Source organism: Pipistrellus hanaki (assembly GCF_964339955.1).
Source record: "Pipistrellus hanaki genome assembly, chromosome: 15".
NCBI lineage: Eukaryota > Metazoa > Chordata > Mammalia > Chiroptera > Vespertilionidae > Pipistrellus > Pipistrellus hanaki.
Genome location: NC_140517.1, coordinates 50,143,493 through 50,161,244, shown reverse-complemented (window position 1 = coordinate 50,161,244; position 17,752 = coordinate 50,143,493). Strand labels below are relative to the sequence as shown.

Here is a 17,752-nt window from a genome sequence, read left to right as displayed (position 1 = left end):
TCCCCTGCTGCACAGGGAAACTGAGGCACTGAGCGGGGAAGCCAGGTCCCCGAGGTCCCACCGCTGCTACGGGTGTCTCCAGGTTCTCGCTCACCCTCCCCTGTCCCCGCCCGCCACCCTTCCCCTCGTCCCTGACTGCGGGCGGCCCTGGTCCTCTCTGCCTGCACCCCTGGATTCCCTCTCCCTCTCTCTCTCTCTCTCTCTCTCTCTCCCTCTCTCTCTCTCTCCCCTCTCCCCCTCTCTCTCTCTCTCTCAGACTCTGCATCGCCCCAGTGATCCCCTCTGTTCGATGTGGCTCCTGGGTGCTTGCCTGGGTCCCCGTGTCTCCATCTCTCCCTGTCTCTGTCTCTGTCTGTCTGTCTCTGTCTCCATCCCAGACCCTTGGAGTCCTGAGTCCCGTGTCTCCATCTCTCCCTGTCTCTGTCTCTGTCTGTCTTTCTCCATCCCTGCCCCTTGGAGTCCTGGGTCCCGTGTCTCCATCTCTCTCTGTCTGTCTGTCTGTCTGTCTCTCTCCATCCCCCACCCCCAGCCATCATTTCCCAGGCCCGCCCCCTGGTCCCTCTAGCCCCGTCCCCCTCCCCGCAGCCTCCCCATCTCTCTGCCTGTCGGGGGTCTAGCTAGCGGGGACCCCCCGCCCCGCCTGCCTGCAGCGGCCCCCCAGCTCCTGCGCCTCGTGTGTCTGCCCCGCGGGCGGGCGGCCTGGGCGGCGGAGGGCGGGAGGGAGGGGCGCCAATGACCTCACCAGCCCCTCTCCGACCCCCCCCTCCTTTCCCTTTCAACTTTTCCAACTTTTCGGCCCGGGCCTCCTCGGAGCGGCGGCGGCGCGCGCCCCGGCGGAATGGAAAAGGCGGCGGGAGGTGAGTCAGGATGTGTCAGGCCGCCTCCCCTGCCGCCGCGGGCCCCTATATAACCCCCTGGGCGCCGCTGCCAGCGCCGCACATGCCGCCCGGCCCGGCCCGGCCACTGACCCGGGGCCCGCAGCGGACAGGCGCGGGTTCGAGGCCCCGGCTCCTTCCCTCTGCGCTGGGCAGCCCCGACCCGGCGGGGACATGAACAGTGAGTCGGTTCAAGCGGACGGGGAGGAGCGGAGGGGAGGGAGGGACCGCCGACGGGAGGGTGTGGAGCAGACAGACCCACAGACAGACAGACAGGCAGCGGGATGGGATGGGACAGGGCGGGAGGGGAGAGAGCGGGGAGGACCGAGGCTCCGGCCGGGACGGGCCGAGGGAGGAGGGATGGACGCACGGACGCTCCGAGGCGCGGAGACCTGGAGACGCACGGATGGACTGATGCAGCCAGGGGACCCCCGAGGGCCCAGGACTCCCGGGGAAACTGAGGCAGAGGCCCCGAGGAGAGGAGGTGAGAGCCAGGAGGAGGAGGAGGAGGAGGAGGAGGAGGAGGAGGAGGAGGAGGAGAAGGAGGAGGAGGAGGAGGAGGAGGAGGAGGAGGAGAAGGAGGAGGAGGAGGAGGAGGAGGAGGAGGAGGAGGAGGAGGAGGACAGAGGCAGGGGTGCAGAGAGAAGCGGGAGCCGGATGGATGGACCGACGGACAGAGGGCGGCGGGAGCGCCGGGGGCGGGCTGGGGGTGTGCGGCGGGACCGGCGGCCGGGGGGCGCTGATTGGCTGCGGGAGCGGGGGTTGGGCCCGGGGGGATGGGCCGCCGGGGTCCGCACTGCCCCCAGGTGAGCGGGCATCCCCGCCGGGCGGGTCCCCCGCCGGCCCCGGGGGCGGGGCGTCTCCCCGGGGAGGAGGGGGCCCCGCGCCCCCGGCCCGCGCGGAGCTCACCCTGGGCGCTCAGGGCGCCGGGTCCGGGCCGGGGAGGGGGCAGGTCCTGGCCTGTGCCGCCCCCTCACGCCCCGCCCCGGGGCCCAGATTCCGGCGTCCGGGGGCGGACGGGAGACGCCCGGCCCGTCTCCCCGCCGGGGCCGCGTCTGCTCCGACGGGCGGGGCAGCCGGAGCCGGGGCGGGAGAGGGAGCAGCGGGAACCCGCCCGCGCCGCCGGCCCCGCGCCCTCCGCGCCCCCAACCCTCTCCAACCCCAGTCCCCCCCCCCCTCCTCCCTCCTCCGGCCTGACCCCCGCCCCCCGCAGGTGTGTGCTGCCTGGTCCTGGCCGCGCTGAGCCTCTGGCCGGACCGCGCCGCCGCGCCGGGGCCGCCGCCCGGGCCCCCGCGGGCCTCCCCGGACCCCCGCGCCGAGCTGGACGGCGCTGTCCTGCTGACGCGCTCCCTGCTGGCCGACACCCGGCAGCTGGCCGCGCAGCTGGTAGGAGCCAGACTGGGGGGCAGGGGGCGCGGACCGGGGAGGGGGTGCGGGGACCCCCAGGGCTGGGCACGGGTGAGGGGACCCCCAGGGCCGGGCAGGGGTGAGGGACCCCCAGGGCCGGGCAGGGGCGCCCCTTATAGCCTTTCCCCCCTCCCCACCAGAGAGACAAATTCCCAGCCGACGGAGACCACAACCTGGACAGTCTCCCCACCTTGGCCATGAGCGCAGGCGCGCTGGGAGCCCTGCAGGTAGCGGCCGGGGAGAGGGAGGACCCCGTGTCTCCATCTCTGTCTGTCTGTCTGTCTGTCTGTCTGTCTCTCTCCATCCCCACCCTCCCCCCACCCATCATTCCCCAAGCCCGCCGCCCTGGCTCCCTCCGTGGCCCGGTCCCCCTCCCCTGCTTCCCCATCTCTCCCCGGGAATGGGGGGGAGGGCCATGGGCCCCGGGCGCTCCTGACCCTGACCCCTGACCCCGCGCCCCTGTCCCCAGCTCCCCGGCGTGCTGACGCGGCTGCGGGCCGACCTGCTGTCCTACCTGAGGCACGTGCAGTGGCTGCGCCGGGCGGGCGGCCCGGCCCTGCGGACCCTGGAGCCCGAGCTGGGGGCGCTGCAGACCCGCCTGGACCGGCTGCTGCGGCGGCTGCAGCTCCTGGTAGGGCGCCCCTGCTCCGCGGCCCTCACCCTGCAGCCCCCAAGACCCTGGGGGCCTGAGACCCCCACCCCCCAGGCCCAGATGCCCCCATCCTGCCTGGAAACGCTTAGGCTCACCCCCAACACAGAGAGCGGGGAACTGGGGACCCCAGACCTGATGGAGGCCCCGGGGGAGAGGCCCTGGCTCAAGACAGTGCATCCCAGATTCTGAACCCCAGAAACCGAGCCCCCGCTCCCCCGAGATTCCCAGGCCCCCCAGGCGAGAGGCGCCAGCTGCCTTGGCTGGACTCTGAGGTGGGAGACTGTGAGACCCCCAGGCCTCGCCTGGCCGGTGTGGCCCAGTGGTTAGAGCATCACCCTGCGGACTGAAGGGTCCCGGGTTCGATTCCGGTCAAGGGCATGTACCTCGCTTGCAGGCTCCTCCCCAGCCCAGGCCCTGGTCAGGGCCCCTGCAGGAGGCAGCCAGTCGACATGTTTCTCTCACGTCGATGTTTCTCTCTGTCTTTCCCTCTTCCTCCCACTCTCCCTAAACATCAGTGGAAAAATAGCCTCAGGTGAGCATTAACATCAACAACAAAAGACCCCAAGTCTTCCCCTCGCTGGTGTGGCTCAGTGGATAGAGAGTCGGCCTGCGGACTGAAGGGTCCCGGGTTCGATTCGGTCAAGGGCATGTTCCTTGGTTGCGGGCACATCCCCAGTTTGGGGTGTGCAGGAGGCAGCTGATGGATGATTCTCTCTCCTCAATGTTTCTAACTCTCTATCCCTCTCTCTCACTCTCTCTGCAAAAATCAATTTTTAAAAAATCCTAGAAAAAATAGACTCTGCCCTGGAGATAGAGACGCTCTGCAAATGCGCAGCCTGGACCCCCATCTGATTCAGGGGAGGCTGCAAGCACCCCTCACCGTCCCGCTCCCCTGCTGCACCCCAGGCCTGTGGCTAACCCTCCGTCCTGTCCTCTCCCAACAGATGGCCCGCCTGGCCCTGCCCCCGGCGCCCCCAGACCCGCCGGCGCCCCCCCTGGCCCCGCCGGCCTCGGCCTGGGGAGGCATCCGGGCGGCCCACGCCATCCTGGGCGGCCTGCACCTGACGCTGGACTGGGCCGTGCGGGGCCTGCTGCTGCTCAAGACGAGGCTGTGACCCGCTGACCCCGCCCCCTGACCCCTGACCCCTGACCCCACCGCGCCCTTCACCGCCAGACCTTATTTATTTATTTATTTCGGGACTGGGGGCGTGGCAGCCAGAGGACCCCTCCCCCTGTCCCCCCCCCAATTTAGAGACAGCCCCTCCAGGGGACACCTGTGCCTTATTTATACTTATTTATTTTGGGGGGGTGGGCGGGATGAAGGTGGACTCAGGGGGTCCCCAGCGGGAGGGGCTCGGGGTCCCCATTCTTGGGTCCCTCCGTCTGGCCCCCCCCTCCTCTGGGCCTGAGCAGGGGCATATGTTATTTATTATTAAACTATTCCTTTTTGCGATGGGGTGGGGAGGGAGGGAGGGAGAGGGGAGGCAGGCCTGGGTTTTTGTACAAACACGTGAGACGCCGTTGTGAGCTGGAGGAGGAATTAAACCTGTCACACACATCCGCTCGGAGGCTGTTTCTATGGACGCCGGGCCCCGGGAGCGGGGGGGAGAGGGAGGGATCCTGAATGGGCAAGGCCAAGGCCGGGGAGGGGAGACCATCCGCGACCCTGAACCCTGAGGGGCAGGGTGATGGGAGACCCTGGCCGGGGGGCGGGGGCTCAGTTGGTTGAGCGTGGTCCCTGTGCACACAAAGGGCGCTGGTTGATTCTGGGTCAGCGCACAGGCCCCGGTTGTGGCCTTGATCCCCAGTGGGGGCCGTGCAGGAGGCAGCCGATCGATGTTTCTCTCCCTCTCCCTCTCCCTTCCTCTCTAAAATCAACAAAAACTGCCCCAGCTGGTGTGGCTCAGTGGACAGAGTGTTGGCCTGCAGACTGAAGGGTCCTGGTTTAGTTCCCAGGTTGCGGGCTGGATCCCCAGTAGGACCCCCAGCTCGGGGCTGGGCCTCGGGGGCAGGGTTTGACTCTGACCCCCCCTGGGTCCTAATACACCCATTTTACAGGTGAGGGAAGTTGAGGCTGGGGTGCCTGTGGCTCAAGGTCATGCAGCTAGAGAGACCACGGCGGTTCTGCCACCGCTCTGGCTCAGCCAGGGCGGGTTCTTTTCCTTATCCTGTCTAAGAGGGAATATGCAAATTGACCATCACTCCGTCACAAAGACAGCTGCACCCACAGCTGAGGCCAGGTTCCCATAAGGAGCCTTAAGGAGCAATCAGCAGGGACCTGAGGCTACACCCTCCCCCGCCCCCATGGGGCTTGACCGGGACCTCAGGCCTCGTCCCCTGCCCTGTGTCAGGCTGGGACTTCAGGCTGCACCAGAGCCCCAGCACCAAGCCGGGGGACCTGGGCCCTGCCCCCCACCAGGTGGGGCTTGACAGGGGACATCAGGCCACACCCCCATCCCGGCACCAGGCTGGGGGACCTAAGGCCGCGCCCCCCACCCCAACACAGGGCCAGAGAACCTGAGGCTGAGCCCCCATGCCTGCCCGGGTTTGACAGGGGACCTCAGGCCGTGGCCCCACCCAGCGGGGCTGGACGGGGGACCCCAAGGAACGCCCCCCACCCCAGTCTAGGCTGGGAGACCCCAGGCCACACCCCCCATCCTAGTGCTGGGCCAGGGGATCTGAGACTATGCCCCCTGCCCAGCAGGGCTTGACAAGGGTGGGACTGGCCGGGTCTGGATCTAGCCGAATTCAGGGGGACCAGCTGGGTCTGAGTATCATGCAATTTTGAGGTGCATGTGGGTGGGCAGAGACTTGATTCTCAGTCCCATGGTGAGCCCCAGACTCTGACAGGAGGAAGGTTTTCATATACATTTTACTAATTTTCTTTCATCTCCGACACTTCTATTATAGAGAAAGGACAAATGGCAATATTAAATTATTTCCTCTAATCTAGGGGTGTCGAATTCAATCAGAGAAGGGGCCAAAATCTAAAATCCAGCCTAAATCGCGGGCCGAAAGGTTTACTGAACAGTCATAAACTGACAATGTCATAAACTGACAGCGGAGTGCAGTGATGACAGCGCGGTGCGGGCCACATTGCAAGGCCTGGCGGGCTGGATTTGGCCCGCGGGCCTTGTGTTTGACACATGTGCTCTAATCAATCCCCTTTTCATGTGCACGGATTTCGTGCACCAGGCCACTAGTAAGTCAACAGCAACAGCTCTCTCCTCGACGGGGAGACCAGGCTCTGTGGGCGGCCGGGTCTCACCCAGCGTCCGGAGCAGGGTCCTGGTGAGGGGGGGCCTGCATTCCGGACGGACTCCCCTCTTACGAGCCAGGAACCCCTTGGTTGGCCGTGGCCGGTGTGGCTCAGTGGTTGGGCATCAGCCTATGAACCAGGAGGTCACAGTTCCATTTCCCCCACCTCGTCAGGGCTCAGGCCCCCCGAGTTACAATCTATCCCCCGTGGGGAGCGTGCAGGAGGCAGCCGGTCCATGATTCTCCCTCATCATGGATGTTTCTCTCCCTCTCCCTCTCCCTTCCTCTCTGACATCAATACAAATATATATATATATTTTTTTTAAGAAGCCCTTCGCTTAACTATCCATTTGCAACATCACAAACAGACCCTCCCGGGGGTTCCTGTCTTGTGTCCAGGTGGCGTCAGGGGCAGGGTCTCGGGGTGCACCCCAGCTCCCCGCCCTCAGGGGACAGAGGAGCCGTGGCCGTGGCCGTGGCCGTGGCCGGGGAGAAGCCCAGGAAGAGGCCTCAGAGGGTCCGATGAGGTCACAAAGGGCCTTCACCGAAGCTCCTCCCCCGGCCGGGCAGGGCGCCCGAGGGCCATGGCCCAACCCGGGGCAGCCCCTCCCTCTGCAGCCGGCGGGCGCCCCCCTCTCTGCGGCCGCCATGAACAGGATCTGGAACCTGTGGCGTGTGGAGCCCCCGCCGGGCCCCCCGATGTGGGTCCCCATCCTGGGCCAGCTGCAGAGGACCCTGGGACAGGGCGACTACCCGCCCCTCCGCCCGCTGCCCATGTTCGAGAGTGACTTTGTCCAGGTCCCAGCCCCTGGGCCGGGGGGGGGGGGGGGGGGGGAGGGCCCCTGGGCGGGGGGGGGGGGCAGGGCCCCTGGGCTGGGGGGGCTGGGCCCCTGGGCGGGGGGGGGCCGGGGCAGCTGGGCTGGGGGGGCAGGGCCCCTGGGCGGGGGGGGCCGGGGCAGCTGGGCTGGGGGGGCAGGGCCCCTGGGCTGGGGGGCAGGGCCCCTGGGTTGGGGGGCCGGGGCAGCTGGACACTCAGGGGGCCGGGACAGCTGGTCTGGGGGGTGAGGCTCCTGGGCTGGGGGGACAGGGACCCTGGGTTGGGGGGCCGGGGCCCCTGGGTTGGGGGGCCGGGGCAGCTGGACGCTCGGGGGGCCGGGGCGTGGTCTGGGGGTGTCCGGAGGTGCCGCAGGGAGGACCGGCCCCAGCCCCCGCCCCGGCCCCCAGGTGACCAGCCGAGGGGCCCCGGTGTACGTGCACCACAGCAGCAACCACCTGACCATGGGCGTGGCCGCGTCCCTGCCCGGTGCTCCGCTGCCGGACCTCCTGCTCATCGCCCGGCCCTCGGAGGACAGGGACTGCCCCAACCTCCTCCTGTCCAGGTGCCCGGCCGGCCCGGCCCTGCTGGACCGCCCCCTCCTCCCTCCCTCCCTCCCTCCCTCCTCCTTCCTCCTCTCCCCTTCCCTTCTCCCTCCCTCTCCCCCTCCCCCTCCTCCCTTCCCCTCTGCCTCCCCTTCCCCTCGACCTCCTCCACCTCCCCTCTGCCTCCTCCCCTACCCCTCTACCTTCTCCCCCCACCTCCTCTCTCCTGCCCCCACCTCCTCTCTCCTGCCCCCCTCCCCTCTCCTGCCCCAGGATGATCCCGCTGGCCCTGGTCCGCCTGTACGTGCACAGCCAGCCGGCCCGCTGCCTGAAGCTGTGCCTGCCCACCGGCCGCTACTACTACCTGGAGCTGAACGCCCCCGACCGGGAGAAGGCCTTCCTGTTCCAGCGCTGGGTGCGCCTCATCAACCTGCTGCAGGCCGCCGCCCCCGGGGACCCCGGGGCCCTGAGCACCCCGCCCTCCGACCTGGCCCAGGCCACCCCGCCCGCCTCCACCTGGCAGCTCCAGGTGGGGCTGGGGGCCTGGATTCCTAGGTCTGAGGGAGGAGGAGGCTGGGGGCCTGGGCTCCTGGGTCTGAGGGAGGAGGGCTGGGGGCCTGGACTCCTGGGTCTGAGGGAGGAGGGCTGGGGGCCTGGACTCCTGGGTCTGAGGGAGGAGGCTGGGGGCCTGGGCTCCTGGGTCTGAGGGAGGAGGCTGGGGGCCTGGGCTCCTGGGTCTGAGGGAGGAGGGCTGGGAGCCTGGGCTCCTGGGTCTGAGGGAGGAGGAGGCTGGGAGCCTGGGCTCCTGGGTCTGAGGGAGGAGGAGGCTGGGAGCCTGGGCTCCTGGGTCTGAGGGAGGAGGAGGCTGGGAGCCTGGGCTCCTGGGTCTGAGGGAGGAGGAGGCTGGGAGCCTGGGCTCCTGGGTCTGAGGGAGGAGGGGCTGGGGGCCTGGGCTCCTGGGTCTGAGGGAGGAGGCTGGGAGCCTGGGCTCCTGGGTCTGAGGGAGGAGGCTGGGGGCCTGGGCTCCTGGGTCTGAGGGAGGAGGGCTGGGGGCCTGAGCTCCTGGGTCTGAGGGAGGAGGGCTGGGGGCCTGGGCTCCTGGGTCTGAGGGAGGAGGCTGGGGGCCTGGACTCCTGGGTCTGAGGGAGGAGGGGCTGGGGGCCTGGGCTCCTGGGTCTGAGGGAGGAGAGCCTGAGCTCCTGGGTCTGAGGGAGGAGGCTGGGGCCTGGGCTCCTGGGTCTGAGGGAGGAGGAGGGGGCCTGGAGGCTCAGTCCCGGCACTAAGGGTCTGTGGAGCCAGGAATCGGTGGTCTCCTGACTCCCCCCACCCCTGGCCCACAGGACCAGCCCCACAGGAGCCGCTCGGGTGAGCATCACTGCATCCCTCGGGTTTCCGCATCCACCTTCTCACCGCGGCCGGGCGGGGCTGGTGGAGGGCGGGGTGGGAGGTGGGGTGAGGTCTGGGGCTGAGGGGTGGGGGTTCCTGCGCTGGCGCCCTAGTCCTTCCCTCCGGGCCCTGGCCCAGCCCCCACGCCTCCTCCCCGCCCCTCCCTCGGCCCCTCCGGCGGCAGGGACCCCTGCCCAGGCCTCCCTCCCGTCTCTCTGCAGCCACGGCCGCGGGTCCCCGCAAGATGCTGGCGGCCCCGAAGCAGAAGGCCAAGGCGCGCAGGCCCGAGCCGGACCGCGGGGCGCTGCGCCCCGAACCCTCCGCGGCCGCCCCGCCCAGCCGGGGCCCATTCCGGTCCCGGGCCGTGGGCGACTCGGTGCCTCTGGTCTGGTCGCAGCTGGAGCCTCTGGGCTCCGGGCAGAGAGGCGGGGAGAAGAAGTAGGCCTGGGGTCCGGGGGCCACGGGTGGGGGGGTGGAGAGGAGGGGGGCGCCGCTGAGTCCCACCCCCTGTGCCCGCAGGTCCCACCCGGACCCCGGCCCCGGCTCTCAGACCAAACCCTCCTCTGGTGAGCACCGCCTCCCCTCGCCTCCGAGAATGCACCCCGAAATTCCGGTCCTTTCCCAGGGCTCAGACTGCTCTCCCCGCCCTCCCCCCGCCCCCCCAGCGCCCCCACTGACCGGCCGGGAACCCTCCGCCCCAGTGAAGCCCAGCGTCACCATCAGGACCATCTTCAGCATCTTTTCCAGATCCTTCAGCCCACCGCTGTCCTCCTCCCAGGCACCTGTTCACGGGGGGCCAGGACCCCACTCTTAGATCTGAGGGAGGAGGGGCTGGGTCTGAGGGAGGAGGGGCTGGACTCCTGGGCTCCTGGGTGTGAGGGAGGAGGGGCTGGGGGCCTGGGTCTGAGGAAGGAAGGGCTGGGGCCTGGGTCTGAGGGAGGAGGGGGCTGGGGCCTGGGTCTGAGGGAGGAGGGGGCTGGGGCCTGGGTCTGAGGGAGGAGGGCTGGGAGCCTGGACTCCTGTGTCTGAGGGAGGAGGGCTGGCTCCTGGGCTCCTGGGTCTGAGGGAGGAGGGGCTGGGGCCTGGTCTGTGTCTGAGCGGCTGCCGCCCTGACCCCCTCTCCCTCTCCTCCCTCCATCTCAGGGATGCTCAGCGGACAGGGCGGCCATGCTCGGCGGTTTGGCTGAAGCCCCTTCGCATGGCCCTGAGCCCTCCCTGCTGGTCTCCTACAAGCAGCTGTACGTGCAAGGGACCCTGGGAGGCCTGGCGGACCCCGACTCCGACATCCTGTCCTCCTGCTCCCTCGGCCCGGCCGCCTACCCACCCGGCTCCTACCCGCCTGCCGGCCCCGCCTCCGGCCCCAGGCAGGACGGCCAGCCCAGGCCCCCGCGCCCCGTGCAGACACCGCGGCCCCCGCCCGCCCAGAGGGCCCCCCTCAAACACCCCCAGAAGGCCCCGGCAAAGAAGACCCCGGTTCTGGCCTCCGCCCCCCGGAAGGCCCCAGCGGATCCGGCTCCGTCTCAGAAGCCCCCGGCGGGACCTGCGGCCCCCAAGAAGACCGGGGTTCTGGCCCCCGCCCCTCCGAAGACCCCACGGGTCCCCGCCGCTCCCCAGAAGACCTCGTCCGCTCCTGTCCTCTGCCCAGAACCCCTGTCCCTGCCGGCCCCATCGTCCCAGGCGCTGATGCCCCGCACCCGCTACCGGACGGCCTGGGACTCCGCGGCCTCGGGCGCGGGGCCCGCGGGCAGCCAGCCCTCGGGGAAGACGGAGCCCCTGATGCTGGTGGGCGCGCAGGAGGCGGAGGTCACGGAGGTGCGGGCCCTGGACGGCCTGAGGGGCAGGGGGCAGGTGGAGGACCGGGTCCGCAGCTCCAGGGAGGAGCGGCGGGTGGACCTGCCCGGCTTCCGGTCCCAGGCCACGGGGCAGCGGAGGCAGTGGGTGAGGTCGCAGCAGCTGGCCGTGGACGGGGCCCCGGGGCCCAGACCGTTGGGGCTGCCGTCCTGGCTGTTGATGTCCCAGGTGTCTGCGGGGTCGGCCCGGGGCCCGGAGCCCCTCGGCCGCAGACGGGTGTCCATGGCGGAGGGATCCCCGGGGGGTGCTCCGGGTGGCCCGAGGGCGCCCCGGGTGGGCTCCTGGGTGGAGGGGGGCGTGGGTCTGTGGGTGGAGGAGATGCGGAGGGCGCAGGCGTCGGAGGCGGAGCCCGAGAAGCTGCCCTGGGCCCAGAGGGGCCCTTTCGCGCTGGGCCCCCGCGCCCCGAGCACCCCCAGGAGCTCCAAGGAGGACCGAGTCTCGGAGGCCCCCATCCCCCTGCCCGCGACGAGGTGGGAGGACCTGGTGCCGCCGTGGCCCACCGTGCTGACCCCCATCTCACAGACGGAGGCGGCCAGGGCGCCCCTGAAGCTCAACAGAGACGCTGTGGGGACCCAGGAGGGGAGGTCGGGCCAGGGCCCCGTGGCCAAGGCGGGGCTGCCCCCGGAGACGGGCGTGCCCAAGCTCCTGGAACTGGAGAAGATGGGGAGCGTGGCCGGCTGGATGCAGCAGAGCGAGGAGAGGCCGCAGGTCCTCAGGCCCTGGCCCAGGCATGTGGGGAGGAAGGACGGGGAGGGGGGAAAGGGGGGCTCTGAGCAAGGTGACATGGGTAAGCTTAGGGCGCATGGGAGGCAGGGACTCGCGCTGCAACCCTTGCAAACAGGACGCCCAGCCCTGACCAGTGTGGCTCAGTGGATAGAGCGTCGGCCTGCAGACTGAAGGGTCCCGGGTTCGATTCTGGTCAAGGGCATGTACCTTGGTTGCTGGAGAGACCTGGGAGGGGCGCGGGGCGGCGGTGGGAGCTCGGATTCCGGCTCAGGCCTGCCTGTTCTCCATTCTGTGTGCTTACTGAGCCCCTCCTGCCCTCTCCCCAGCAGGCACTGAGCCCAGCGGCTCCCGTCACAGGATCCCAGACGCCACTCAATCGCTACGTGGTCCAGAGTGATCGAGTGTGGCCAGGTAGCCCCCCCGACACCCTCAAACCTGCCTTCCCTACCTTGGCGCTGGGTCCTGGCGCCGGACCCACCCGCGCGCTCTTGGCTCTTCCCCGCAGGCCCCAGGCGCAGTGCGCTGGACTCCAAGAATCAGGAGGAGGGCCTCGGGGCTGCCGTAGAGAACAGAGCTATTTATACATTTATATATTGGGGGGCGGGGGGCGGGCCGGGGGGACACCCCGCGGGGTGGCCCAGCTTCTCGGAGATTAAAAGCCTGCGTCTGAGCGGAATCCGGTTTGGCTCAGTGGATGGAGCGTCAGCCTGCAGACTGAAGGGTCCCAGGTTCGATTCCGGTCAAGGGCATGTAACTTGGTTGCGGGCACATCCCCGGTGGGGGGCTGTGCAGGAGGCAGCTGATGGATGATTCTCTCTCATCGATGTTTCTAACTCTCTGTCCCTCTCCCTTCCTCTCTGTAAAAAATCAATAAAGTGTATTAAAAATAAAATAAAATAAAAGCCTGAGTCTGAGACGCGGCAAACGTGGCAAAGGTCGGGGAGCCTGGAGCCTGTGTGCGCACCGGTCCCTGGGAGCGCGGGGCGGAGGGCTGGAGGCGGGGCGGGAGGGAGGGGGCGTGTCCACGCGGCGCAGCTGCTCCCATTGGCTGGGGCTCCGGGGTCTCAGCCAATAGGGCGGAGCCGCGGTGTGCCTGGGCTGGGACCCTCGAGACTCCGAAACGAGGGGCGTCGCGGACGCAACCACAGGCGTCAGGCGAGCGGTCAGCCTAGTGAGGAAAGGACGGGGGAGCCGGGGGGACCGGGCCTGGGTTTCGGGGTGAGGGGGGCGCCAGAAGTTATGTGCGATTCGAAGCAAGGGGCTCCCCCTCGGCCCCACGAAGCCCCTCCTCTTCGCAGGAGCATGTTCGACTCGGACAAGCCCAAGGCGCGAAGGCCCACGCCGCCCTTCGACCCGCGCTTCCCCAACCAGAACCAGACCCGCAACTGCTACCAGAACTTCCTGGGTGAGCACTGGCGGGCAGGGGAGGGCAGCGGGGAGGCGGGGAGGCAGGACCGGGGCGCACCCCAACTCCTGAGGACGCGTGAGGGGCCCCGACTCCCGTTGGGAGGGAGACCGTTGGGTGGGGGGCGGAGCGAGCCCGGCTCGACGGGCGGGGCTATCGGTTAGGGGCGGGGCTTTGGTCGGGGGCGGGGCCAAGGAGGCAGAGGGAAATGCGGCCTGGCCAGGAGGGGTGAGGCCGGGTCGTGAGTGGGCGGGGCCTATGGTGGAGGCGTGGCTGAGTCGCGTGGGGGCGGGGCCATGGAGCTGGGGCCTGGCAGGGAGGGGTGGGGCCGGATCTTGGAGAGGCGTGGCCTATCCTGGAGGCACGTGACCAAGTGGTGGCCAGGGCGGAGTAGAGATTGGGTGTGACAGGGAGGGGGCGGGGCCTGTTCCGGAGAGGATGGGGCCGGCTGTGGGGCGGGGCTTGGGACGGAGCTGGTAGGGACAGAGGGTGGAGAAGGGGGTCCTGTCCTGGCGGGGGAGAGGGGGAGGAAAAGATACCTTTATCAATAAAGAAATTTGTTTTTTTTAAAAAAGAAAGGGTCTGGTGGGGAGGAGGAGCGACCTGGTCAGGAGGGGCGGGGACCTGCTGGTGTGGCTCAGATGGTTGAGCATCAACCTACCCTGTTTCCCCGAAAATAAGACAGTGTCTTATATTAATTTTTTCTCCCAAAGTTGCGCTAGGTCTTATTTTCGGGGAAATGGTATGAACCAGGGGGTCACGGTTCCATTCCCGGTCAGGGCACATGCCCTGTTTGTGGGTTCATTCCCAGTAGGGGGCGTTCAGGCAGCAGCTAATCAATGATTTTATTTTCTTTATTTAAAAAAAATATTTTTTTTATTGTCCTGGCCCGTTTGGCTCAGTGGGTAGAGCGTAGACATATGGACTAAAGCAGGGGTCCTCAAACTTTTTAAAGTGGGGGCCAGATCACGGTCCCTCAGAGAGCTGGAGGGCCGGACTATATGAACTACTAATTCCTACTGTAACACCTTGGCTGCGCTCACTGCCCAAAAAACCTGGCGGGCAGGATCAGACTCCCCTGGGGGCTGCATGTGGCCCGCGGGCCATAGTTTGAAGACCCCTGGACTAAAGGGTCCCAGGTTCGATTCTGGTCAAGGGCACATGCCCTGGTTGCGGGCTCGATCCTCAGTGGGGAGCGTGCAGGAGGCAGCCGATCAGTGGTTCTCTCTCATCGTTGATGTTTCTGTCTCTCTCCCCCTCTCCCTTCCTCTCTGAAATAAAAAATATATATATATTATATATTAATATATATATTTCAGAGAGAAAGGGAGGGAGAGACAGAAACATCAAGGATGAGAGAGAATCATTGATTCACTCCTGCACCATTGGAGACGGAGCCTGCACCCCGGCATGTGCCCTGACCAGGAATCTAACCGTGACCTCCTGGTTCATAGGTCAGCCACTGAGCCACCGTGGCCGGGCAGCAGTGGTTTTCTTTCATCACTGATGTTTCTATCGGCCTCTCCCTTCCTCTCTGAAATCAATTATATATATAAAAGAGAGAGAGAGAGAGAGAGAGGGAGAGAGAGAGCTGAAACCGGTTTGGCTCAGTGGTAGAGCGTCAGTTCGATTCTGGTCCAGGGCATGTACTTTGGTTTCGGGCACATCCCCAGTGGGGGTTTTGCAGGAGACAGCTGGTCAATGTTTCTGTCTCATCGACGTTTCTAGCTCTCTATCCCTCTCTCCTCCTCTCTGTAAAAAGTCAATAAAATATATTTTTAAAAAATATTGAGAGTGAGAGAGAGAGAGAGAGAGAAAGAGTGTGTGTGTGTGTGTGTGTGTGTGTGTGTGTCTGGTCGGGAGGGGGCGGGACCAGGTTAGGAGGAGCGGGAGCTTGGCGCGGCCGCACTCACCCGCACCCACCGCCCGCCTCGCCTCCCTCCCCGCAGACTTCCACCGCTGCGTGCAGAAGATGAACCGCCGCGGGAAGAGCACGCAGCCCTGCGAGTACTACTACCACGTGTTCCACTCGCTGTGCCCCAGCAGCTGGGTGAGCGGCGGGGCTGGGGGCCGGCGGGGGACCGGCGGGGCGCGGGGCTGGGGGCCGGCGGGGCTGGGGGCCGGCGGACGCGGGACTGGGGCCGGCGGACGCGGGACTGGGGGCCGGCGGGGCGGGGCCGGAGCCGGTGGGGGCGGGGCCGGAGCCGGTGGGGGCGGGGCTGGGGCCGGCGGGGGGCGGGGCCGGGGCCGCCGGGGCCGGGAGCTGAGCCGCCCTGCCCGCCCTTAGGTGCAGCGCTGGACCGAGCAGATCCAGGACGGCACCTTCGCGGGGAAAATCTGACCGGCTGCCCGCCGGCTACTCCGGGGGCCCGGCGAGTGGCCCGTCCCTTTCTTTCCCGGAGACCGGGCGGGCTCCCACCCCGGGCCTGAGCCGCAAATAAAGCCGTGCTGTTGTCGCCGGTCCTTCCTTCCTTCCGTCCGTCCACTGCGCGGAGGGGCGTGGGGAGTCTGATGGGGAGGGCGAACCCGCCGCCAGCTTTCCCGAAGCAACACTCGTCCACCAGCTGCTCCTGCCTCTCAGCCGCCACACCTTCCCGTCACCTGCACCCCAAATCCCCCTCAGCATCTTCTCCTCTTACCTGGACCGCCTCCCGGACCCCCAGGCTTTCTGCCCTCTGCCCCAGGCCACCCGCCTCAGGCCCACCCAGCGCGCTAAGAACCCCATCCCCCCCACACCCCAACCCTTTCCCGGCTCTCCTGCCCCCGCGTGACTCCACGCCCCCCCCCCCCACGTCCATCCCACCCCATCCCCGCAGGTGAGCCATCCCCACTGCTCCTCCCGCTGCGGCCTGGTCCCCCTGGCCTCCGCGGCCGGGGCAGCCTGCCCCCACCCTCTCCGGACCTCACTCCGCTCCTCCCGCAGACCCCTGCAGACTGAGCTCCAGGACGCTCAGACGCCACCTGAATTACTTTTAAAAGGTATTTTTATTGTTTTCAGAGAGGGAGAGAGAGACATTAGTGATGAGAGGGAACCATGGATCGGCTGCCTCCTGCACGCCCCACACTGGGAATCGAGCCGGCAACCTGGGCATGTGCCCTGGCCAGGAATTGAACCGTGACCCCCAGTTCATAGCGACCCTCAACCACGGAGCCAGCCGGCCGAGCAGCCTGAATTGTTCTTTGCTTCCCACAGCCAGGCTCAGATGACAAGGAGGAGATTCCCCGACTTGGACACCCCCTCCCCATGTCACCTCTCCGGCCCTTCACCCCGCACCCCGGGCGGAGGGGGGCCCTGGGGGGACTGGGCGTGGCCCTGCCAGCCTGCCCGCAGCCCTGCCCGCCAGCCCAGGCCCCAGCAGGGGACCGTGGAATCACAGTTTCTGTCCAAAGCGGTCACCTCCTCAGAGGCCCTTCAGCCCCAGCGCTCAGAGGTGGCTGCTGCTAGTCACACCCCCTCCGGGTGACCCCGGACAGGCCTGCCCACCTGCCGCGCCTCACTGCCCAGCTGTCACCGAGACAACGGGACGGGACGGGCTGGGTCAGCTCAGGGGAGAGCCAGCTCCGTCCCACCCCCTCACCCCCTCCATGCCCTCAGCACCCCCCCTGGGCACACCCCAGGTGTGCCATCTCCCAGATGCCCACCCCCAAGACCGTGGTCCCCAGGGATCCTCTCTGGGACCAGGACTGGGGAGGCACGGGGACGTGGCGGCCGGGAGGGGCCTCTGGGGACTCGGGGCAGAGGCCGCAGGAGCGGGCGGCAGGCCACGTGGTCAGGGCAGCTCTGAGTCACGGCCGGTGCGCTGTCTGAGCGCCGGTGAGGTCACCCAGGTGGCGGCCGAGTGCAGGGCAGACACCTGTGCGCCCAGCCCAGCTCCGGGCCAGAGCACCGGCCTCGGGCGCACTCGGCCCATGAGCCACTGCCCCTCCCAGTCCCCTTCCTTCACTCCCTCTTGGGCCAGGGAACCCCCACTCCATCCCTCCGTCACCTCTGGGACATTCTAATTAATCAGTTTTAAAGTGATGTACTTTAAAAATAGATATTTAAAAGAATTTTATTGATTTCAGAGAGGCAGGGAGAGGGAGAAACATCACCGTTGAGAGAGATCGGCTGCCTCCTGCACGCCTCACCCCGAGGCTCCAGCCCACAACCCGGGCAGGTGCCCTGACTGGGAGCCGAACTGTGACCTCCTGGTTCATAGGTCAACGCTCAGCCACTGAGCCACGCCGCCAGGCTGAGCTATGATGTGCTGCTCTCACATGAATGTTTCTCTCTTCCCCCCTCCCTTCCTCTCTGAAAATCAATAAAAAATGTTAAAAACATTAAATGTTTCCCTGCTCAGGGGGGGAGGGGGGAGGGTTTGGGGGTGTCCTCTTGCAGGGCCTGTGGGGTCTCCAGACAGACAGACACCGGGAGGCACTCGGCATGTGTGGCCCAAAACCGCATGCGATGGCGAAGTCACCTGGCCGCAGCCCCAGGGCGACTGGCCCCTTCGACACGCCCCTGCCTCCGGGCGCGGGCTGCCAAGCTGGGCCCGAGGCCAGCCCAGCTTCCCCGGGACCCCCAGATCCTGCCTGCTCAGGGGAGCGGACCTGAACTCCCCACACTTCTAACCTCTGTTGGACACCCTGTGCCCAGGGCCCACACCAGCGGTGCGACCTGGGTAATCCCGGCCGGGCCGTCCTGTCCCGGAGACCGGCCCGGTGCAGGCGGCGGGCGGTGGCTGTCCGCTGCACTGCAGGTCCTGGATGCTGTCCCTCCCGAGATCAGATCCCTCCGGCCGGGGAGGGGGGGGGGGGGGGCGGGGAGGTCTCCAGAGGTTTCTGTCACAGCTA

The 17,752-nt window shown here is 67.6% G+C and overlaps 4 protein-coding genes across 5 annotated transcripts in view; 3 read left to right on the top strand and 1 right to left on the bottom strand.

The window, feature by feature from the left end:
- The window catches only part of TMEM190 (transmembrane protein 190), a gene marked incomplete at its 3' end in the record, with an annotated part of 23,580 nt that extends 5,961 nt beyond the window's left edge, over window positions 1–17,619 (bottom strand). The window contains exon 1 of the mRNA XM_084906937.1: window positions 17,532–17,619. The remainder of the gene's footprint in view (window positions 1–17,531) is intronic.
- Window positions 692–4,381, top strand: IL11 (interleukin 11). Of its 2 annotated transcripts, none has more exons than XM_084906618.1 (5): window positions 692–857; window positions 2,089–2,261; window positions 2,423–2,509; window positions 2,752–2,913; window positions 3,879–4,381. In XM_084906618.1, the coding sequence occupies exons 1-5, from the start codon at window positions 839–841 to the stop codon at window positions 4,047–4,049; spliced, it is 612 nt and encodes a 203-aa protein (XP_084762744.1). In that variant the 5' UTR covers window positions 692–838; the 3' UTR covers window positions 4,050–4,381. The 2 variants fall into 2 exon arrangements, with proteins under 2 accessions (XP_084762744.1, XP_084762745.1); XM_084906619.1 differs by lacking the exon at window positions 692–857 and adding an exon at window positions 865–1,056.
- GARIN5B (golgi associated RAB2 interactor family member 5B) lies at window positions 6,841–12,079 on the top strand (the record flags this gene model as incomplete). Its single annotated transcript, XM_084906936.1, has 11 exons — window positions 6,841–6,990; window positions 7,417–7,571; window positions 7,825–8,080; window positions 8,892–8,979; window positions 9,159–9,375; window positions 9,457–9,503; window positions 9,603–9,715; window positions 10,081–10,749; window positions 11,311–11,496; window positions 11,844–11,915; window positions 12,020–12,079. 11 exons carry the CDS (start codon window positions 6,841–6,843, stop codon window positions 12,077–12,079), a joined length of 2,013 nt encoding a protein of 670 aa, XP_084763062.1.
- On the top strand, window positions 12,817–15,302 carry COX6B2 (cytochrome c oxidase subunit 6B2; the record flags this gene model as incomplete). Its single annotated transcript, XM_084906649.1, has 3 exons — window positions 12,817–12,919; window positions 14,869–14,969; window positions 15,207–15,302. The coding sequence occupies 3 exons, from the start codon at window positions 12,817–12,819 to the stop codon at window positions 15,258–15,260; spliced, it is 258 nt and encodes an 85-aa protein (XP_084762775.1). The 3' UTR covers window positions 15,261–15,302.
- Window positions 17,620–17,752: the final 133 nt, after the last annotated feature.